The sequence below is a fragment of the Mchenga conophoros genome, linkage group LG23 (genome assembly GCF_057382185.1).
Source record: "Mchenga conophoros isolate Kocher_MC1m ecotype Shallow Benthic linkage group LG23, M_conophoros_male_GT1.1, whole genome shotgun sequence".
NCBI classification, from domain to species: domain Eukaryota; kingdom Metazoa; phylum Chordata; class Actinopteri; order Cichliformes; family Cichlidae; genus Mchenga; species Mchenga conophoros.
Genome location: NC_140547.1, coordinates 24784892 through 24808704, shown reverse-complemented (window position 1 = coordinate 24808704; position 23813 = coordinate 24784892). Strand labels below are relative to the sequence as shown.

General features: G+C 41.7%; 1 protein-coding gene across 11 annotated transcripts in view; it reads left to right on the top strand.

The window, feature by feature from the left end:
- Positions 1-22824, top strand: part of inpp4ab (inositol polyphosphate-4-phosphatase type I Ab) — a 78450-nt gene extending 55626 nt beyond the window's left edge. For 10 of the 11 annotated variants that reach the window (XM_085265979.1, XM_085265984.1, XM_085265978.1 and 7 more), the window contains 7 exons: positions 1346-1469; positions 1548-1615; positions 2371-2570; positions 2646-2743; positions 2853-2965; positions 3139-3293; positions 22326-22824. In XM_085265979.1, the coding sequence (XP_085122105.1) occupies positions 1346-1469; positions 1548-1615; positions 2371-2570; positions 2646-2743; positions 2853-2965; positions 3139-3293; positions 22326-22458 (891 nt within the window). In that variant the 3' untranslated portion in view covers positions 22459-22824. Of the gene's footprint in view, positions 1-1345; positions 1470-1547; positions 1616-2370; positions 2571-2645; positions 2744-2852; positions 2966-3138; positions 3294-10810; positions 20574-22325 lie in introns of those variants that run through there. The other variant, XM_085265985.1, reaches the window with a different exon arrangement.
- Positions 22825-23813: the final 989 nt, after the last annotated feature.

The window sequence follows — 23813 nt, the reverse complement described above, 5'->3', positions numbered from 1 at the left end:
GAGTTGGACTGCAACTATTTGGAGACAGGTTGCCTCCCAGTAGGCAGTCGGATTTATTATTTTCCTTTCCTAGCTGTAGAGATGGCTGTCGTTTTGTTTTTACTATAGTGTGCTGGGCCATTAATGGCTCGTCCAGTTCTCAGAGGGGCTGGAGCGTATCCCAGCTATCATTGGCGCCATCACAGGCACCTAAGGCCAACGTAGAATCACTGGTCAGTCTAACATACTGGGGGTTATATTTACTCATCAAATAAAAATATCTTCCTGAGTTTGGGACTCTGCAGGCAGAATTTCAGACTCTGTTTCAACCATGCATTAAAGAGCATATTTAAGAGCACACAACTGCAAACTCAATAGTGATCCTCAGCCATTCAGGGTTTGTTGGGTGTATAACATTTCTGATCGTCTTCAGTCAGATCCGTGTGAAGTTAGCTTCTGGCAGTGTGAACTGAAAATCAGTTACATAAAACTTGTCAGTGCAGTCCTCAAAAGCGTGCGCCGCAACACGCTGAGCTGCACAAGGATGCACAGAAACCAACCGCATGAGTCCACTTACATAATGTGATAAGCAGCCAATCGGTGGTGTCTTGATGTGAAACCATATGTTGATTTGCATTCGAGAATATGATGCAGGTTTAAAGACCGACACTGCAGTCAGTGTCGGGTGTGTTAAAAATGAAAGTGTGATCTGAATTGTAAATTAAATGTAAGATTTTTGTGGTAATTACAGCTTAAATCATGTGTCGTTTAACATTTCAAGGAATCTGCAGTGAAAGTACTTTGAATTTGACTTTATTTAAACTGCACAGATTCACAGCAGCAGCAGGCATCAGTGACAACAGACACAGGCGATTAATGCCGAGCTCAGACTGCAGGATGTCTTTGTGTGTAGTGATGATCAGTGTGCTACACAGACAGCTATAGAGTCGTTTTGCTTCCTCATTGCTTTTTTGGTCAGGTTTATGGTTGAAAAACACTGTACTCATATTTGTCGACCTCACAGACGTCAGATTTCAGATGGGACATCAAATGCAGCTCAGTTTCATATTAAACACGAAAGGAACACTATAGCTCAGTCACACTAGAGCAACAGTTGCAAGGAGGAAAGGAGGAAAACTTCCCACTTTTGATTGTAAGCCACAGGTTGACTGGTGGGAGGCTGGCGTGGACCGGGGTTGCAAAGCAGCTTGCAGCAGTAGCTTTGGCTGATGATGGTGTCAGACCGCTGCTTTAAAAGTTTATAAAACTGAGCTTGGAAAACAACAAACTGACTCTTTCTTGTCTGACCTGCTGTTCGAGTTCATGTGTGTGTGTGTGTGTGTGTGTGTGTGTGTGTGTGTTACAGCTCACCGCTCTCATCTGCGGCTTCATTATCAAGCTGAGGAACTGTCTCCGTGACAACGGATTCCTGCGACAGCTCTACACCATCGGCCTACTTGCTCAGTTTGAGTCCCTGCTCAGCACCTATGGTACAAACACACTCAAAGCTTTTTCTAATCGCACACAGCTGCTTGAGCCTCTGATTTCCAGTGTGTGTGTGTCTGCAGGAGAGGAGCTCGCCATGCTGGAGGACATGAGCATCGGCATAATGGATCTACGCAACGTCACCTTTAAGGTGAAGCAGCATGCTAACTGTCTTTCCAGGCTGTAGAGCCACTCTACGAGGATAATATTAGGAGGCCAGAGGTCTGGGTGGAGCTGGCATGAAACGTGGAAACGGTCACATAGATTAGACCCACTCTGAAGACACGATTTGGAGTAAATGTACTGCAGAACTCAACTGAATGAGGATGTGTTTACTGACCTTTTTATTGTAGTTTTCCTGGCTTTGCATTAAAAAAGACATGAAAAGTTTTGTGTTAAACGTAAACAAGCAGAGTGAAGCTATAAAGTGCAAACATGGACTCTGTCCATTAAAACTGCACAAAAACAGTTTTTTATTTTGAAAGCTTTGGATTTTTTTGTCCCTTCCTGTGGGACAAAAAACGATACAATCTTTCCAGGGAGCTCAGAGTCTAACTCAGCTCTCTGTGAATGGTACTCATGGTCACTGGTCAGTCAAGAAGGATGAGGAAACGAAGAGGTGAATGTATGGTTATGGAGTCTGAAGAATTCGGTGTTACGACGTATCTTTAATACAAAAGTACAAATCCCTCTCTGATTGAGCTTGTGATCAAAGTTGAGTCAGTTTAATACTGAAGCTGAGGTTTGGTCTCTGCAGAGTTGAGGACATGCTCAAAAACTTGCAGCCTCGCTGGACGGGCTCTGTTAATTTTAATTGAGTATTTATTTTGCTTTTCAGGGGCACTTGGTTCACAATTTCCATCTAGGTATTAAAGCTGCGTATACATGTACCTTTGCTCCTTTAAGGTCACCCAAGCAACCGGCACCTCCACCCCCGAGATGCTGCCGATCATCACAGGTAACCGGGATGGCTTCAATGTCCGCATCCCGCTGCCGGGGCCCATGTTCGAAGCCCTGCCCCGAGAGATCCAGAGCGGCATGCTGCTGCGGGTGCAGCCGGTGCACTTCAACGTGGGAATCAACGAGCAGCAGACGTTGGCCGAGAAGTGAGTGAGCACGTCCGGGATTTACCACCACAGGTGTTTGAGATTGGAAAAAATATTGTTTTGTGTGTTTTTCAGGTTTGGAGACACATCCCTGCAGGAGAACATAAACTCTGAGAGTCTCTCCAGACTGAACTCGTACTACGAGCAGTTCAAAGAAGTCCTGCCGGAGGACTGTGAGTACACAGTTTTCACGTTTTTCCTTCTTTCTAACTTGCACCACAAACCATTAGTGTCGCAACTCCTGCTTTAACCCTTCTTTTTTCTGTTCTTATCTACTTTCAGGCCTCCCGAGGTCTCGCTCTCAGACGTGCCTTCCTGAACTGCTCAGGTTTCTCCGGCAGAATGTCATCGCCAGGAAAAACAAGAACGTAGACATCCTGTGGCAGGCTGCGGAGGTGACATTTGCGCTCTTTTACTCAGAATGTCCGACTGCTTTGTTAGCAACTTTTAATTCTCCAGTAGGATTTTACTGCATTATAAATTTTACAGCTGCTTTTCTCTGAAGATGTCAAAAACGAAATCATCAGCGGTGACTCACCTCTCCTCCCTGCTTGCCTCACCATCTCAGATCTGCCGGCGGCTGAACGGCGTTCGCTTCACCAGCTGCAAGAGCGCCAAAGACCGCACCGCCATGTCCATCACGCTGGAGCAGTGCCTGATCCTGCAGCATGAGCACGGCATGGCGCCGCAGGTCTTCACGCAGGCCCTCGACTGCATGCGCAGGTAGGATGCCCTCACAGTGGCCGAATGGAAAAATGCACAGCTGCAAATCGCACCTGGGCAAAAAAAAAGACAACTTTTACTAAATAAATAACTTCTGTGCAGGGATGAAAAGATCAGGAGTTCATCAGTGTGCTACTTGGTAATCTGACTTTAACTGTTCTCCATGTAGTTTTAACCAATGGGAATACAGTAGGTGTTTAAATGGTGTGTTAGTGGTTACTTCTGTCCCACTTCAAATATGTGGATCCGTCTGCTGTGGGAAATAAGGGAGCAGTGTCTTACTTTTTCTTTTTTAAACTAGAAGATAATATATTTTATGGAGGCTTATTTTCACACTGAAAAACTTTTTTTTTTAAATATATTTTTGATAGTATTTTGTAATACAAGTCAAAATTTCTTGTCGAGAACTTGGTCATTTGAGAGGTATTCCAGGCATGTCCTATCAGGAGGCGGCCCCGAGGCACTTACAGGATTTGCTGGAGGGATTATGTCTCTCAGATGGCTTGGGAGCGACTCAGTTTCCCCTCCTGGATGAGGTGGATGACGTGGTCAGGGTGAGGAAAGTCCAGACGTCTCTGCTCAGACTGCTGCCTCCATGACCTCTGTCATGTGAAAGTACAGTTCGGGGGCCTCCTCCCAGTGGGACATGTCCGGAACACCTCACACAGGAGGCATCCTTGTCAGATGCCCGAACCACCTCAGCTGGCTCCTTTCGATGTGGAGCAGCAGCGGCTCTACTCCGAGCCCCTCCCGGATGGCTGAGCTTCTCACCCTGTCTCTAAGGGAGAGTCCAGCCACCCTTCGGAGGAAGCTCATTTCCGCCGCTTGTATCCGCGATCTCGTTCTTTCGGTCACTACCCACAGCTCGTGGCCATAGGTGAGGGTAGGGACGTAGATCGACCGGTAAATTGAGAGCTTCGCTTTTACACTCAGCTCCCTCTTCACCATGACGGACCGGTGCAGCGACCGCATCACTGCGGCTGCTGCACCAATCCGTCTGTCGATCTCCGGCTCCCTTCTCCCATCACTCGCGAACAAGACCCCGAGATACTTGAACTCCTCCACTTGTGGCAGGAACTAGGGCTGGGTATCGTCACTGATTTCTAGAATCGATTCAATTCCTTTTTTTTTTTTTTTTTTTTTTTTTTTTTTTTTTTAAAAAAAAAAGAATCGATTCAATTCCGATTCACAAGGTCCCGAATCGAATCGATTCGATCCACGATTCGATTCGATTCGATTTAAATCTGGGAAATTTTGACAGTCAGAAATATAATTCAGATCAGTACATTTACATATTTTTGTATCTATAAAAAGGAAGCTGACACTCGCAAGACTTTATCCAAGGTGTGAGCATCACAGCAGATGCCTTTGTGTCAAAGTAGCTGAAGATAAAACACAGAAAAACATGAAGGTGATTTTCCTGGCCTGGGATTTTATAAAAATATTCTGCAGTACATCAAAAACGAAAGAAAACCATTAATTAATGAACATTACCTCTGACGTTACAGCGGTTTTATTAGAGACACGGCTAAGCATTTTGCATTTTGAATAATTTTAAAAAGTTTCAATTTGTTCAGTATTGAACAGCAGAAATGAGGTTTTCTTTTCGGAAGAATGTAAAAGGGAAAAAAACAGCAGCCGACAGCGCTGTAAACAACAGTAGACTTGTGCGTAACAAGCAAGCGAATAATGAAGAAAGGGAAACTGTTCGAGAGAGAGAGAGGGGGGGGGGGGGAGGGAGAGAGGGAGAAAGAGAGAGCTGCGCATCGCAATGGAAACAAAACAGTAAAAGAGTGAATTCATGACGATGTTTATGTGAAGCGTTTGGATCTTCTTTTGCTGCTGGTTCGGTCAATATTGTTTGGAGAGAGATAAAACTAACAGCTTTAGAATCAGCGCATAAAGGGCGTGAACACAAAGCGCGGACCCGGATCAGCGAGCTGTCGGCTTTCAGCCCCGACTGTGAGAAAGGCGACATCTAACTGATTCTGATCCGCGAGTCGCGCTGTGTGTTTAAGTCTATGTGCAGAATCCCTGTACCTGCTCTCATTTACTGTTTGGTGGTTCTTGAAATTTTGTGAGATGTCACCAGAGATTCTGGCATTTCGGACAAAATAAATTTATATTAAAAAATCGATTCAGGATTTTAATGAATCGATTTTACGTTATCCAAGCCAGAATCGATTTTAATCGATGAATCGATTATAAAAACCCACCCCTAGCAGGAACTCATCCCCGAAAACCGCATTGTTCCTCCTGTAGCCGAGGTTCGACTAGCGGACGAACTCTCCTTTCCAGCACCCTGGCATAGACTTTCCCAGGGAGGCTGAGGAGTGTGATCCCCCTGTAGTTGAAACACACCCTCCGGTTCCCCTTCTTAAAGATGGGGACCACCACCCCGGTCTGCCAGTCCAGGGGTACTGCCCCTGATCTCCACGCAACATTGTAGAGGCGTGTCAACCAGTACAGCCCTACAACGTCCAGAGCCTTCAGGAGCTCGGGGCGGACCTCATCAACACCAGGGGCTCTGCCACCAAGGAGTTGTTTAACTGCCTCAGTTCCCGGAAATTGGCGGGTCATCCCCAGACTCTGCTTCCTCCTCGGAAGACGTGTCAGTGGGATTAAGGGAGGTCCTCGAAGTATTTCTTCCACCATCCGACAATTTTCTCAGTTGAATTCAGCAGCGCTCCGCCAGCACTATACACAGTGCAGGTAGAGCACTGCTTTCCCCTCCTAAGACGCCTGACAGTTTGCCAGAATCTCTTCAAGGCAGTCCGAAAGTCTTTTTCCATGGCCTCTCCAAACTCCTCCCACACCCGAGTTTTCACTTCAGCCACTGCCCGAGCCTCATTCCGCTTGACCTGTCGGTACCTGTCAACTGCCTCCGGAGTCCCACAGGCTAACCAAGCCCGATAGGACTCCTCCTTCAGCCTGGAGGCTGTTGAAATCTCCCAATTCTTTGAATCTTTGGGCTGAAGGAAGGACAATACTCGGTGTATAAATGCTCAATCAACAATCATTTATTTCCATACAATTCAACAATCAGAGCATTACAACGTCCGGACGGGAGAGATGCCTGCAGAGGGTCAACAGCATGTCTCAAAATGGTAGCAACTTTCACAGACTTTTATAGCTAGTAACAGCCCCCCTCCTTGTCATAAAAGCTGCATCTTCACATGTTTTTCTAATTCTTAGCGAGCCTGGCTCCTGACCTTGCCTCCCTGTCTTTCTGTGTGAAGTAGGAAGGGGGGTAAGGAATGTGGTTTTATCTCTTCTGCCCAGACACCTAGTCCCCTGCTTACAGCCTTCTTCACATGATTCAGCAATAAAACATTTCAAGAAAACAGTGTAAGACATTCACAGCTGATCAAGGATACAGAGTAATGCACACTTTATCTAATGAACTACAAAATGATTATGTTTCTTTTATTCAAGAGTATAATAAAGACTAAACTACATACATAGCACACCATCAGAACTAAAGGATAATATATGGCCTACAGCTGTTAACCTAATTTACTACATTGACTACTGGTCATAAAATGGCATATGTTTAACTACTAGTCTCAACAAGGCTCCCTTCACCTCTGTTGTCCACCATTTGGTTCGGGAATTACCACCACGACAGGCACCAACCACCTTGCGGCCACAGCTCAATGCAGCAGCTTCGGCAATGGAGATGCTGAACATGGTCCATTCGGACTCAATGTCCCCAGTCTCCCTCGGAATGCTGTTGAAGCTCTGCCGGAGGTGTGCGTTGAAGATCTCGCGGGCTGGGGCCTCTGCTAGGCATTCCCAGCACACCCTCACTACACGTTTAGGTGCACCGGGTCTGTCCAGCATCCTCCCCCCGCCACCTGATCCAACTCACCACCAGGTGGTGATCAGTTGACAGCTCAGCCCCTCTCTTTACCCGAGTGTCCAGAACATATGGTCGCAGGTCTGGTGATACGATTACAAAATCGATCATCGACCTGCAGCCTAGAGCGTCCTGGTGAAGAAAGTCCAGACGTCTCTGCTCAGACTGCTGCCTCCGTGACCTCTGTCTTGAATCTGTCATGCAGTAAGAAATGGCTGCGTGGAGCTCAGGCTTGTGAGGAAAAAAATATTTTTAAATTTCACGAAAATTGCTTTTTCAGGGGCGATAACAAGCTTCCATAATATTTGGTTGAGTCCTGTCAGAACATCAGCACAAACACTGTCAGCGGCTCCATTTCAGACTAGTGGAGGTGAAGTCTGCACGTCAAAGCAGCCAGTTTCAGCCGCATGCAGTTGTTGGTTAAAGAGACTGAAACCAGGCTGTCAACATGTTTATTTTTGCTGTAATGATGGACATTTTAGCATGGCAGTCTATGGTGACTGACTCGCTGTTGAAGTCAGCCTCAGGCAGACGTTTGAGGTACTTGGTCAGTTTAATTTTTCAGTCCTTGTTGGCACACGTCTGTAAGAGAAAAGAGATATATAATTTCCTTCTGCGTCCACACATCAGTGCATGTCAAAGTTTTCTTTTGTGCCAAAGTGCCTGAGTGATGCTTGTTAGTACCCCCCTCTACATGTATATTACAAACAGGAACCACAGACAAGCACATTTCTGACTTTCTCAAAATTCAGAAGGACAAATGTCCACTTTAAAATGTGGAGACATGACTGATGTTACGCAGCTCTAGGGAAATACATCCACAGCTTCTCAGATTCAGTGTTTTACTTTATTGAATCTCTAAAATCAGTTTTGCCCATGTGTGGTTTGAAAACTCATCACCTGCTTCCTCTGCATAACGAGGCGAGCTAGAGGCTGTCTCGAAGGTGATGCTCGAATGAGTTAAGACTCAGTTGGTTACCTCACTTCACCGGCAGATTCCTCTCAAAGTTTATCAGTAACTTTTGATGCTTTTTAAACCTAAGAAGGACGCTTACATGGAGAAGAGAGCTACCCAACTGCTACTCAGTCCTTTTAATGGTTATGTCGAGTGTTTGTTGGTCTGTGTTCTTGTCTTGTCTGTCTAAACATCAGTTTGAATATCCGTCTACTTGTCTCAACTGTCTTTCCTTTATTTGTGTAACCAAAACACCTGCCATAGAGTTCCTTCACCCATCCTCATTTTATCGCTTCCAAAAACAATTTCTGCCTGTGTAAAAGAACTGGACTTCGTTTGCCTCTGTGTGTTTTTAAAAAAATAAATAAATAAATAAAAATGATCAGGGTTGAAGTCAGGAACACCAGATAAAGGTAGAGATGGGGTGGAGGTGGGTTGCAAAGTGCCTTGCAGAAGCAAAAGTAGGCTACAAGAGCCTTAAAAAGAAGATTAGCCTGTAGAAACATTGGGCTTGACTTTGTGGCAAATGCTACTGTAAACTAACGCTGATTCAATACTTTATAAAGTCAAAAACCTAGGCTTTTCTTTTCCTTCATTTGCTTAAGATTTTTTTTTTTGGATGAATTCACCCCACATTGTTAAGATAAGATAAGATAAGATAAGATAAGATAGAACTTTATTAATCCCCCGGGTGGGTTCCTCTGGGAAATTCGACTTCCAAAAAAAGCACAGCAACGACCGAAGTTACAGTTACAGAATTGTTATTTATATATATATATATATATATATATACACACACACACACACACACACACACACACACACACACACACACACACACATATAAATACAGAGACAAATATAAATAAAGTATACAAAGGGGATAAATAGAATAAATAGGAATAAAAAATAAAAATACAAGTGAATTGCACATTTCAAGTATTACTATGGATAGTGTTACTATGGAAACAATCATTCTCTGTTCATGACAGCAAATTAGGGTCACTGAAGGTAAAAAAAAAAACTAAATAAATTAAAGGAAGTAGATAAATCAAAAAAGGGTCTGAGTGAGAGGAGTGAAAACTCAAACTTTTAGAGTTGAAAAACAGAGGCGCAGATACAGAGGTTTTCTCATACATTATTCATTTTTTGTGGTAAATTTGCTACTTTTTCCTCTGAAATTTGCCATTTTATTCATTTTCCACATTTATCTTGTATATGTTTGTAACTTTTCTTGGAAATCTGTCACTTTTCTCTCAAATTTCCCACTTATCTTGGTAAATTTACAACATTTATCACTTAAATGTATCCGTTAATGTAATTTAAATTTCTTGTGAAATAAGCATGTTGTTTGCGACCCTTTTTCTTGTAAATGTACATTTAACTCTTTAATTTGCCACTTTTTCTGGTAAATTTACTAGTTCATGTGATTTTCTTGTGAAATAGCCACATTTCTTTGCCATTTATTTGGCGCATTTATCTTTAACCTTAAAGTTTTTTTTCTTAAAAATTCTAACCACTCTCACTCAGCCCCCTTTAAAAGAAATGTTTTCATTTACAAAAAAACCCAGGAAACACGAGGGATGCTGGGAATTTGTATTCCTGAACGGAGCATTATTGATATTTATGTGATTTCCTGCTGGAGGACAGTCAGTGTTTCTCCTTTAAAAGCCTCTGAAAGTGTTTGTTACTTTCTCTGTCGACGGTTGTGTGACTTCCTGTTGTGAATATTTCTGTTAAAGATGGAAACACGCCTGTCTACAATAAAGTCCTGCAGATACTCGCATGATATGATGTCTCTTCACCTTTCTTCCTCTCCCCTTTTTCCTCTCCTCCTCCTCACCAGCCGACGTGCATGAAATCCGATCATTTTTAGAATTTGTTTTATTATGTTGGAGCTCAGAAGCATGCTAAACAATGCTTGGAGATATCGGCCCCCTTCACTCCCTCTTTTATCCCCAGCTATCTGCACTAAGTGGTTTAAAGTGGATGAAGTAAATGGATAAGACACCCTTATTGCATGTTACCTCTAATAGGACGCCATCTTTATCATTTATAGTCTGAAGTTCTTCCTTTAAGCTTTACTCCTTCAATAAAAGGGTGTTTTTTCCAGTCTTTTCCCTCCATCTGTCCCTCCTTCCTCCACCCATGTCTTAGAGTATATAAACATGGAGAGCCATTGGTGTGTTTTCTTACCTTCTTTCCCTTTCTTAATTTCTCTCTTTTCTCTCTCCTCCTCCTGTTTCCTCCTCCTCTTGTTTCCCGTTACATGATTGCTGTTTTGCTCCTGTGATTGGCTCATTTTTGCGGGGTTGTTGTGTTGTTGATTTCTACTCCGTCCGCCCATTTGTCGTCGCCTTGATATTATTGCTTTTATTTTGGTCTAAAATGCCTCCGGTCATTGTGGATGTGGCTTCTTCACTGTCACTCTGATTTTTTTTTTTTTTTTTGGTCACGTGTTAATTTGCCGTCGCACTTGTGTGCACTCACACTCCATCTGTTTATTTTGGCCTCCTCCTTCACCTTTCCTCCTCCCTTCTTGCAATTTCCTCCTTATTTCTTCTCCTTCCTCCTCCGTCCCTCTTCTTATCTTTATTTCCCCCTCTTTTCCTCCCTCCTTCCCCCTGCCTTGTTTGCTGCTTCACACAACCACCTCCTCCTCCTTCTCCTCTTCTTCCTCTTCCCGTCCCCGTGGCTCGGCAGCATTGGCACGAGGGAGGGGGTGATCCAGAAGAACCTGAGCGGCTTGCTGCCAGTGCGTGACTTCCGGCTGGACCCCAGCCTCATGTACTCCCTGCCCCTGCTGGCCCTCAGCCCCAACCTCCTGGTGGTGTGGATCTTCCTCAGCATGGCCTACTTCCTGGCCAAACTGCGCTGCAGCTGAGCGAGCAGCTCTACGCTGGAAGTGACCAAATGTCAAACGTACTGCGAGGGTGGGCGGGGACTCTCCACGCTGACTCCCCGGGGTGTTTCTGAAACTGTGCCACTGACCTGTGAGAGGGGTGTAATCAGCTCACACACACTGTCCCACCCTCACTAAGGGCTGTACGCGACTTACGTCCCACTTATCAGCAGCCACGCTTTGGGCTTTTTCTTTCTTTTCTATTCTTTAAACATCTTTTTCTTTTTTCTATTAAAAACCTGTCATAGCTCAGGGGTGTCAAACTCATCTTATTCGTGGGCCACTAACCCAATCCTGTATGATCCTAACAGGACCAGAAGGCTAACCTCTTCCCACTCCCCTAAACCTCCAAATTGTTCTTAATGTAATGAATTGATCTGATTTATAAATCTGATAAACTCTCTGTGATATCTTGAACTCCTGAGACCCTGCATCATCATACAGGGATATATGGTAACATATTTACTCTTCATTCTTCTTAATAAAGTGTTTATCTTTTCAAAAAAACACAATGATTACTTTATTCTGGTGGGCTGTCAAAGAAATAGTGGAGTTAAGATTAGGTCCAGCTAATCGTAAATCGCTAAGAAAAATTAAAAATGCATCCCTAACGAGAGCTCGGGTGTCCGGAGGTTAAGGACAGAGTACAACGAGAAGACGTCCTCAGTCTTGCAGGTCTAGCGACCCCTGCCTGTCAACCACCAATAGTTATGGAAAAATGTGCAGCACCCACTTTGGTGGGCCTTTTGAAATGTTCAGATGACATTTTTTTTGTCTCTATTACAAGTTTTACACCTTTCAGTTTCACTGCTGCTTAGTAAGCAGTTGGAGACAAGTTGTCTCACTTGCAAAATATGAGTGACTCCTGGCTATCCAGTAGCAGCTACAACAGTGACGTTTGTAGCGCAGCACCGTGTACGTCTTTGCAACCACTTGGCAACCTATTCAGTAATGCACATTTTTCCCTAGCAACCTGTGGTTGCCAGGGATTCACCAACTGGTTTCTAGTTCTGTGTGCCTGAGGTCTTACTGGCCTAGTTCTATCCCACTTGTTTGACACTCCTGATATATTAATTGTGTTGCCTACATTTGAGCGTGAGGCCACATGCCATGTTCACACTAAGCCTGCTGAATGTGAATTCTACATGAATCCATTCATGTGTTTTTTTAGGATGATATTCGTCCACGTGTACACGCTGAAATTACCCAGATTATTTCCTTCTCTTCTCTCTTTTTTTTTTTTTTTTTTTTTTTTTTTTTGTCCAGGATTAAGATAGCAGACACTGCTGTTTTAAACTCACGATTCACTTGTCACTACAGTCCAAAACGCTGCCACGTGATTAATCCTTTTTTTGGGCTTTTATGTGAAATACTAAATTTTAACCATTACGATGTCCTAAATCTCCAATTCTGTTTTCTTTACTGAGGTTTAACCAAACATGCATTTTTCTAAGACTTTACAGAAACTAACGCTGCAATTTTCAGATTCAGTGTATCTGAAAAAGCTCAGTTTTGTCCGCATGGACGGTATTTGCCAAAAAGAGGACTTTCAAAAAAAATTTGGCTGGCTCCGTGCGAACATATAACACAAAGCCATTAAAAGACATTAAGATATTACCTTTAGTAACTCACAGGATTATCCACTTCCAGTACTGCCTAACGAGAGTGTATTACTTCTTTCTTAGTGTATAGCGCCCTCGGATGGACATATTTTGCTCCTTTGTGATGGTCAGTTAGTACTCTGCCTTACCCTTCACTGGTGGAAGGTAACAGTTTATTGTAAAGAGTATATAATGTGTATAAGGATAAGCAGATGATATCTAAACTTTGCTTTCAGGAAAGACCCACAGTAGCAATCAGATGATTATTTTATTCATGATTTAAGCTCAGCGCAAACAGCTTATATCATCAAAACATTTTCTGGAACATTTGGTTTATCATTGTCTTCCATGTGCTTTTGCACTTGCCCCACACGCTAATGTGGAGGAACCTAAAGCTTTTATCTCATGCCAAAATGAAGCAAGTACGCGCTTGCTTAGATATATATTTTTAAGGCAGCATTTGCTAGTTTTTGTTTCTTTTGGTCTTCCTGCTTCTTTATAGACGGTGGAAGCATTTTCCTGCTTCTGCCTGAGCTTTTGCACTTTCCAGCAGATCCGGGTCTGTCTCTGTCTTTGTTTAGATCCAGCCTATTGAAATGTTTATGTGAGGTAGTGTTAGGAATCACCTGATAGCCCTGTTTAATCAGAAAAAATGAACTGAACCCATTAACTGACCGTTTACTTGATGGACATTAAACACTTGTGCTGCTGATATGAAAACTATGCTTGTTCACATTCATTTAGCCTTAAACAAAAAGCCCCGTGACATGTGTGACCCGTTTTAAAAGAGGAGTTCACTGAGCAGGAATACTGCTCTGAACTGTGTCGACTAAATGCGTATTGGCACAAGTACAAGCAGTATTTCGAACTCCTAGCACACCCACAAAAATAAAAATAAAATCATAAAAGCTGAAATATTGTCGCTAGTAGACGGAACAATCTAACAGTCTTATATTGAGTGTAGAGTGTGCCAAAATAAGTAACATCAATGTGAAAGCTGTTATTTTTTACGTTCAAACCAGTGTTAAAAAATAGATGTGGAAAAAAATATTTAGTTAACTGGAATAAAATGAACAACTAGACTTTTGAAAAAGAAAACTACTTGAAATGATGCAACCACATAGCTGCCTTAAAATAAATAACAATACACTGGAAATGTCTTTGCAGTTAATTTGGTCTTAATTTAAGTCTAAATATGATAAATGTCTGCTGTAAAAGTTAGCAAAATAAAAATAACTACAACTAATGTAAACTAAAAAAAACTTTGAGTTTCTCTTTAATTAATTCCTTATTAAAATTAAAGCTGCCCTGCTTAGTAGATTCAATGTCGAAATGCTCATTTAGTAGTGATGGCGATACTGAAATATCGATTCCTCCGATACCAGTCATTTATGTTCTAGAATCGATTCTCGTATTAAAATATCGATATTTTAGTAATTTAGGGTAAATTTGTAGTTTATCATTAACAGGAACACAGTGGAAATAAACTATATCATTCGGATTGTCTACATTGGAAGGAACTACTTCCTCTTCTGCCTTTCATAGGTAGGTATGTAGGTATGTTCAGGCCTATACTTTAGTGGCACAATTTACTGTCTTTGAGTCCAGTGTTTTGTATTTGCATTGCACAGCTTTACTGTTTTACTTTTCTCCTGCTGCTCTTTAGTGTCAGCTGTTTCCCCCATGAGCTGGTGGAGACCAAAAATGGAGCAAAAACTTTGATTTATCAGGTAGTCACAGTATTAGCTCCTCTTCTTTTTCTTCCTCCTAGCGTTATTCCCACTCTGCGGGGTCTGCTTTTCTGCAAAGCCGCCTCCATTTGGCACGGCCAAGGGCGTCGTTCAGGTTGGCGCTGATATTCTTCACGCTGCCTTTAATTTGGTCCATCCATCGCCTTTTTGGTCTGCCCCTTGGTCGCCGTCGCAGTGCTGTTCTTGCCACAGAGTTTTAATCACTTCTGACCACATGCCCATACCATCGCAATTGCACTCCTTGCATCTTCTCTGTGATTGGTGCAATACCCAGCCGCTTCCGGATGTCGATGTTCGTGACGTGGTCCTATTGTGTCAGGCCCAGGCACCATCGCAGCATCCGCATTTCCATTGTGTTAAGGGCCTGTTCGTGCTTTGCGGTGGCTGGCCAACACTCTGATCCATAAAGGGCCACAGGGCGCACTACACTCTTGTAGATCTTTGACTTGAGGTGGTCAGGCATTCATCGGTCGCACAGGACACCAGTGACTTGACGCCACTTCATCCAGGCCTCATTAATCCTGGCTCGTACGTCTGGCAGGATGTCGCCGTCATCGCCATCACAGTATTATCTCCTAATGCTAGTAATATTTATTAAAAGAATCACATATTTAACTAAAAGCAACCTTTTGAATTGTACCCCTTTGATCAGTTAAAATTCAAGTCAGACTACACAGCAATAATATGACCCATAATTAACCAGAATACTTTTAATTATCTTTTACTGTCTTTACTGCCAAAACAAAAAAAGTCCTGTAGCCTGGATTTGCTCATTATCATTAAAGTGACCCTCTCAAGTTTAAAGTTTAGGCATGAGTGGCTGTTTTGTCATTCTTTTATCTCTTCATGGACTCAGGTTTTTCCAGTCTGGCTGAGTGTTATTTATGGGTTCAGTTCATTTATAAGACACCGTCACATCCTGGTGTTCACCTGCCCAGAGGCTGAGACTGGCCAGCGATGGCACTCTTCAAACACTTTAATTGGTCCCAGTGTGCCAAAATAGATGCAGTAAGTCAGCGATTTCGACCCACATCTGCTCTGCAGCTTTCAGGACAATGCAGTCGAGATCAGCTCTGTCTCACCGACTGACAGAACTGATCTCTGCGTACTTCAGGATGCAGCTTGTAACTGGAATGTATGATTGTAGGATATTCAGGGGAAATGTGTTTGCATTGCTGCAGCTTGTGAACCCTTTAGAGCATTTATCTGTACCAGCCGATATGTTTACATGAGCTTTATAGAGACAGTAGAGTGTTTGATGAGTAATGTGAGGTGTTAAGATGCAAAGAGTTTAGGCTATTAAAGATGGGATGTCTGCATTCATTTTGGCTTATGCATCCTAGAAACAAGGGACCAATACACAATGCAGTGTGTGTCCCTCTTGTTTCAGGCATTCTTGTGTCAAGTAAAGATCCCAGTGTGATGATTTCTGTTAGCTGATTAACTGTTGTTTCTAGTCTTACCTTGCCAACAGTCCAGAACCCAAAGATAATTTGCTTACTAACATATTTTTAAAATAGCAAATTTACCATTAAAAACGCAAATATTTGGCATTCATGTTTAATAAATGGCTAAAATAATAAAAATACATGCCAACTAATTAAGCCACTGGATCATCAGTTAATCATCTTCTTGATTTTATCTAACTTTATGCACTTTTAATAGAGCTTCCTATAAGAATGTTGTTTTGATGTTTGATATGCCCACTGTTAATTATATCATTGTATTATTATGAAGACCCTTATTTCCCAGTTACTAACTCCATGGCTTCCATGATATTTTGGTTATATTGAGAATGAAGTAAACGGGACCTACTTTGCTTTTTTTTTCTTATTTAGTGCACGGCAGCACGGTGGCACGGTGGTTAGCACTGTTGCCGCACAGCAAGAAGGTCCTGAGTTCAATTCCAACATCAGGCCGGGGTCTTTCTGTGTGGAGTTTGCATGTTCTCCCCGTGTTTGCGTGGGTTCCCTCCGGGTACTCCGGCTTCCTCCCACCGTCCAAAGACATGCAGCTTGTGGGGATAGGTTAATTGGATAATCCAAATTGCCACTAGGTGTGAATGTGCAAGTGAATGTGAGTGTGAATGGTTGTCTGTCCCTGTGTGTTGGCCCTGCGACAGACTGGCGACCTGTCCAGGGTGTACCCCGCCTTTCGCCCTATGACAGCTGGGATAGGCTCCAGCGCCCCCCACGACCCTGAAAAGGATAAGCGGAAGTGAATGGATGGATGGATGGATGGATAGTTTTAAATATATATAGCCCCTTTTCCATTAGTGCCTACTCGTGTCGTCTCACTACTATTTACTGGGTTTTCCATTAGGTGATAGTACCTGGTACCAGGTACTGGGTTTTTTTGGGGGGGTTTTTTAGCACCTACTCGCTCAGGGTTCCAAGCGATCCAGGGCGATCTAAAAATGTGACATCAACAGACTGCATGCCACCTATTGGCTCGTCAGTGACGTCACTCCATGAGTCATTAGAGCGTCTCCCTCAGGAAAATCAAAACTGCCACTTTTAAAACCCGGCAACAAGGAAAATGGGTTCAAAAAGCAACGCTGTGGTCCCAGAGTCTGGAAAAAAGCCACAGACCAAGCAGGAGGTATATCGTTGCCTCGACGTCCACCTTTGTGGTTCTTATCCTGTGAAGAGTGCTATATAAATAAAGTAAAGTAGGTGGTACTCGATTGTAATGGGGGGAAAACGATTTGAGGCAAGTCGTGCTGTTTTGAGCTGAGACGAACCGAATAGGTACTAATGGAAAAAGGGCTTTTGTGACAGGAAATTCATATTAAATGGAATTCTTATTAAAAAACTTTCACACAGGAGAAAAACTTCGGTGAAAATAGTCTAGTAGGCACTAACAGTACAGCTCGCAAAGCATTCAGTGCTACCCCTCAGCAGGCTTCCCGATACTGGCCTATTCAAAGAAAGTAGACTTTCAGGTGAGGGTGCTCTTAGGTCTCAATCACGCAGGCTTAGAGAACAGTTGCCAATGCCTGGTAACCACAGTTCACTAGGGAAAAATTAGGGTTCCCTAACTAACTGCGAGTGCTTGTCGGCAGTCGCAAGTGGAAATTGATTGTTAACCCTGTTCATGCAGTCATACTGATGGCTAGTTACCCCCTAATTGGAAGGGGAAAGGGTGTATTCTCTAACCAGTTGGTGATTGATTGCTGGGGGTTGCTTGTTGTTGCTAGGTTGTAAAGTATATGGTGCCCTACCGAAAACCTCCTTGTCATTGCTTTGGTTCTGAGCAGATTGTAACTTTTCATGTTTCATTCAAACCAGAAACTCAGAAAATTTGCCTTCAAAGTAAAAGTTGTTGGTTTCAGTTTTAAAACTACAGTTGCACTAGGGATAAGGTTACAGACTGTAGCACAACCAAAATTATGACAACTGTTGGCATTGAACTTGCAGTGGCTAGTTGAAGACTGGGAAGCTACATCCAGATGAACAGAGTCAGCTGTCTGGACTTTTCTTACCTGGATAACTGAGCGCGGAACGAGGACAGACCAAAGCAATCGCAGAGAGGATTTTGTTGCAGCTGACTTCATGCAATGATAGCCAGCAACCTCATCAAATATGTCAAGAAATAGATGATTTTCCTTTGAAACCTGTCAGGGGTTGCTGACCAGTCTCTAGGCCTGTGTGACTGTAGCCTTAAAGAGAAAGTTAGGGACAGAAGATAAACTGAGGGACCTCTGTGAAATATTAAGTATATCTGAACTGTGAGCCATCCATAGCTACTCTAATACAGTGCGCCAATAAAATCATAGAGCTGGAAACAAGCATAGTAGGTCCTCTTTAACAATGTATGTGGAAACTGTGTTAGAAACCAGAAGCACTTAGATTGTTTTACATATTGGAAATCTGTAATGTAAAAATCAATATCTTTGCTTGTAAAGCTAACCATCAGCATCGGTCGCCTCCCTAGAGTTCAGAGGCTCTGCCTCATTAAGATCGACCCAGTATGGAAATGGATCAGACTAAAATAGCTTCCTTTGGGGAGCTTACCCATGCTGATGACCTCTAAGCAGTCACATACTACAGTAAAATGATCCTTCCTGTATGCTTTCTTTTGGATCCTGAAAATATTGAACATCTTTCAGACTGCTTTGAGAAATGTTTTGTGTCACAGGAAATGCAGTATACGTGTAGTAATTTCAGTAAAATATCAGTCTTGTGCTTTATATTAAAAGAATAATATTAAATTTGGGGATTTACTTCCTGGAAGGTTAGTGAGACGATTGGTACCATTTTTAATAAAGCGGCTAGTTAGCTTAATTTAGCTAATCTTATAAAACTAAAAGTTGTTTTTATTCTTTAAATATTTAACAATCTTACATTGTTAATGTAATTACAGTTAGGATACTGTGTAAAATGTGAATATAGACAGAATACAATGATTTGTAAATCTCACATTGATATTTTATTCACAGTACAACAGAGAAAACATACAAAGTTTAAACTGAGAAATAAAAATATTAGCTTAAATTGAATTTGATGGTAGCAACATGACACAGGGCAGTGTTTACTGCTGTGCAGCATCCCCTCTGCTTTAGCAGTCTATAAATATCTGTAAACTGAGGAAACTAACTTTTAGACTTTTGGGAGAGTCCATTTACTTCTGAGAAACTCTGCCCGTCTATAATGGTACATTTTCTCAGTTTAAACATATTTTTCCTATGTAAAGAAAATGGGAGTTTATGAGATTTGTAAGTCATCATATGTTTTTATTTACATTTTATGTTGTGTCCTAACTTTTTTGCTCATAAAGGAAAGGGCCTTTAGTCTTTAAAGCTGCTGGTTGGTGGATTTTGTTTCTTTTGAACTCAGCCAGGCTAGCATTTTATTCCTTTTTACCCATTTTGTCTATTAGCTGTAAGCTAGCTTAATGTTTTAAAGTAAGACTAAAAATAAAGCTGGGTAAAAGGCTTTGTGAAAAGCTACAAAAGGTATTTTGAAAATCCACCAGCACCCTTAAAGCTCTTTTTTTTAAAAATCTTTAATTAATATAAAATATGTTTTGTTTTGTTTTTTATCAACAATATAGCTAACTAAAGCTAACTATCTGCTGGCGGAAGCTTAGCATGCTAATGTGAGTGTGGGGTCAACTTTTTTTTTCTTTTTTTTTTTAGCTCAAATCCAGCAACAATGCAACTACAAATTGTCTCAATTTAAGTGATTATACGCCGCTTTTGAGGTTTTTAGCATTAGTTTTAAGGTTATTGCTTTCTTATCATCTGTTGAACTACCTCTGTGAGCTTAGCATTTATTCAAAAATAAAATAATATCAAAACTTATCATCGCTGAGCAGTAGGAATGTAAGTATTATTGGGAAATGGTAAAAAGTTGTGGAAGTTTGATCAAGACTAAATGCCAGTGAGGGATAGTGGTTTCAGATACTTTGAACATTGAGTCCCACTATACCTGCAGGTGTAACTACCCTAAAGTGCTTCCTACAAAATTAATCTAATGTTATATTATCCACCTGAAGAGAAAACATCAGTTTGCCTTTTCCTTTGCTTTATTTATTTATTTATTTTTAGGAAATCAGATATATCAGAAAATATATTTGTACTGCTGTAGATAAACTATATTTAAATGCCTGTATTGCCAAAATGCTTTATTTATCATATTGTCTGCTATATGTATACATATATATATATAGTCTGCGGTTATTCCAAAGTAGAGTGTGTATATATTGATTATTATAATGCTTGTGCCATAACTGTCACGCTGTCATTACTCTTGGTCACAGCTGAACATGACTGTTGTTGAGTTCCCTGTAATATGCATATTTATATGTATTTTGTTGTGTTGTGACTGTTAGCTGTGGATTTGATTGCTTCTCTGTTTGCAGGTGTTTTCAAACCTCGTTTTGACGGACTTGCACTGGTTTTGTGGCTCTCTTGTTGTTTAAGTTAGCAAACAGCAGGAAATCATGGTACCAGATTTTCTGTTCTTGTTCACGTCCAAAGGCTTTTTATCTCGCTGAGTATCGCGAACCCCAGAAAACCTCCCCTTTTCCTGCTCAAATAAATGCTTCCTGCATCCACCTGCAGAATGTAAACCGTGTGATATTTTATAGTCTTTAAAGTTTTGCACTCTCATCTTATTCTAACCTGCTTTAACGTGTCAGGTTCTACCTGGCTATCCTTGAACATGCTTCAGCTGTTCTCTGAATAAAGAGACAAATGTGATTATCCAGCTGGTAGCAGACAATTTGGAGGTCGTTTATCTATTTATTCATGTGTTTGTCAGTCCATGTGTCATAATGTGCATTTGTTGTGTCTATGAATGGATTTTGTTTTTTTTTTAATTCGGCAGCAGTCATGCTGTTTATCAGGTTAAGAAACATGTTTTGGGCTGCTGCCTTAGTGGTGACTGGCTTGTGACCCCCCCTGAGGATGAGTGTCTCTCCTCCTGGTCTCAAACCAGAGATCTTTAAGGCGTGGGGGAACTCCAGGCCTGAAGGGCCGGTGTCCTGCAGGTTTTAGATGTGTCCTTCATCCAAAACAGCTGATTCAAATGGCTAAATGACCTCCTCAACATGTCTTGAAGTTCTCCAGAGGGCTGGTAACAAACTAATCATTTGATTCAGATGGGTTGACCTAGGGTGATATCTAAAACCTGCAGGACACCGGCCCTTGAGGCCTGGAGTTCCACCGTGCCTGCTTTAAAATATGACTGCTTCACCTGAGCCTTTCTAGAGTAAATTTGAAAGAGTGTAAACTTACTGACCTCTGCTGGTCATAAGCAGGAATTGCTATTGTGAAATAATCCATAGGCTTTTTTTATTTATTTATTTATTTATATAATAAAAAATACTTTTTTTTTTAACCCTTGAACCCTAATGTGCTTTTTTTTGTCACTAACATTGGGCCTATTTTACTTGATATACTGTTAAAACATACTTAACATCAACAGTACTCTCCTTTCTCTACGTAACCTCTATGCAACGTCTCAAAACAAAATAAAGGAATCATGGCGGGACCCTCCAGGCTCTAATGCACCGCAATGAAAATCACGTAGCTAATATCACGTTGGTGAAAATTACCTGACGTTAGTGTTCTCGGGTTGAGACAGATGCTTTTTTTTTTTTGTTTTGTTTTTTTTGTTGAACGTTTTTAAATTAAAGTTTCAGTCTTATTTTCTGTCATTTGTACTAACATTACATTTAGTGATCTGACTGCCTGTCTGCATGGTAGATTAGATTGATATAAAGATTAGATATAAAACCTGTAAAACATGTTTTCATCCATTGTCTCCATCCTGCATTCTTTCTACTCCTGTGCCTATAAAAATCAGTCATTCTACAGACATCTGTGACAAAATTGACCCTGCTTCTCATTCAATCTCCTGCTTCATAATCACAAAACTATCAGAAATGTGTTCACTGGTCTCTAGTTTTGAGTCTTACTGAATATAATGTGATTTAAATTTATTTTTTTTTATTTTGGTTCCATTTGAAGTGAAATCGACCACACAGTGAGCACTTCTCAGTCACATTCACACCTTATGTGGACAGCTCTGGTTTAAAAAAAAAAAAAATAAGGCTGAGGAGTCACAGCATCACAACAACTAAAGTTACCTTTAATTTTCATGGTAACCAGGAGAAATAATAGAATAGATTTTTATAATATTTTAACTTTGTTTAATATTTAAATCCATTTCCTTTTGAAAATAGTGTTAGTTTTACAAGTTCACAAAATTGAGTTTATCCCAGAATTTCAATCCATCAACAAGAGTTTCCCTTTGACTTCATATGAAGAGACGTGTGTCCTCTAACAGAACTCTTAGTCCTTTGCACTCATGGTTGAATGATCATTTTCATCTTTTCTTCTCATCATGTGCACAAGTCATCATTTCTGCTTTTTTTTTTTTCCTTTTGCTCTCATTCTGCCTGTGAACGCCCTCTCTCCCCTCTGTCTCCTCCTCCTCCTCCTCCTATCTCCTCAGCGAGGGCTGTAGGCGAGAAAACACTGTGAAGAACGTCGGATGCCGAAAGTACGCGTTTAACTCGCTGCAGCTCAAGGCCTTCCCCAGACACTACCGACCGCCCGACGGCACCTTTGGCAAAGTGGAGACCTGACTGGAGGAGATCAGAGGACTGCTATGCGATCAAACTGAGTACAGTGAAGATACTGTGATGAGAGACTGTATAATTTCACCATCATGTGGCCTGGTTCCTGCTGTAGAGGTTTTAGATTAGATTATCGTGGAGGTAGACTGAGTGACTGAATGTCACACTAACAAACAGTAGCTCCGTCCTGAAAAATAAAGACGAAAAACCACCTTAGTGGAATGACTGTTTTTAGGTACTGTACACATTGCTTAGAAATGTTTTTATTTTTTATTATAGAAAAGCACTGCCTCACTTCCACTTCCAGTACTGATGTAATCGATATGAAGGATGCATAATTTCTGTTCTACAATAAAGATGAAGAATATCAGAAAATCTGCAACTGTGTTTGACTTCTTTCCAAATGAATACAAATGCAAACAAATACAAATACAAACAGACTTAGTTTTAATAAACCTATATTTGCACTTGTTAATTTCCCAATACACCGAAGATTGGGGGGGGACAAAGTAACACCCCCTTGATTAATAATGTGACTAACCACATTTTGGAAAGCTTTCAGTTCAGTTTCATGAGCCATACTCAGATTACTGCCAGACCTGCTGAATCAATAAATCTGTTAAACGGAACCAGTCTGACAAAGTGAAACAGGCTAAAAGATCGCAAACAACAACACATCAGGCCATGATGCAAAGAAACGGCTGAGAAACAAAGCCAGTGACATCTGTCAGTTTAGGAAAGGTCACAAAGCCATTTCTGACTCCAGTGAACCACAGTGAGAGGCATACACACATAAAGAAAACTTGGGACAGTGCTGATGTCATGGTCCTGCGACCATGACTCAGTGACTTTATGTTTATGTACTTATTGTTATTACTTTCATTATTATTCATGGCTGTTTTGGGATGGTTTGTGTTTGGGATTTTAGACACTGGGTTCTGGGTTGTGCTCCCTCTGTTGGTCCCTGGTGTTAGTGTTCCCCTGTCTCGTCAGGTTAATCAGGTCCAGCTGTTTCCCCCATCTGTGTGTGATTTCCCAGTGTCTCTTTGTGTATTTATAGCATGTGATTTCCTCTGCTCCTCGTCGCGTCGTCTGTGTTCATCCTCTGTGTTACCCTGCGTACTCTGCATCTACCCTGTGAAATCCTCTGCGTGCTCTCCCTGCTGTTCTCCCTTCGTGTTCAGGTTTGCCACTCCTTTGTGTAGTTTCACCCAGTTTAGTTCATCCGTAGTTCTGTTTTGCCATCTCCTCTTTATGTTTGTTATTATCAATAAATCACCCTCACACCTGAATAAGTGCTGCGCTTTGAGTCCTCCTTCCACTCTCCACACGGCCGCTGCCCCGGACCGTGACAGCTGAAGCTT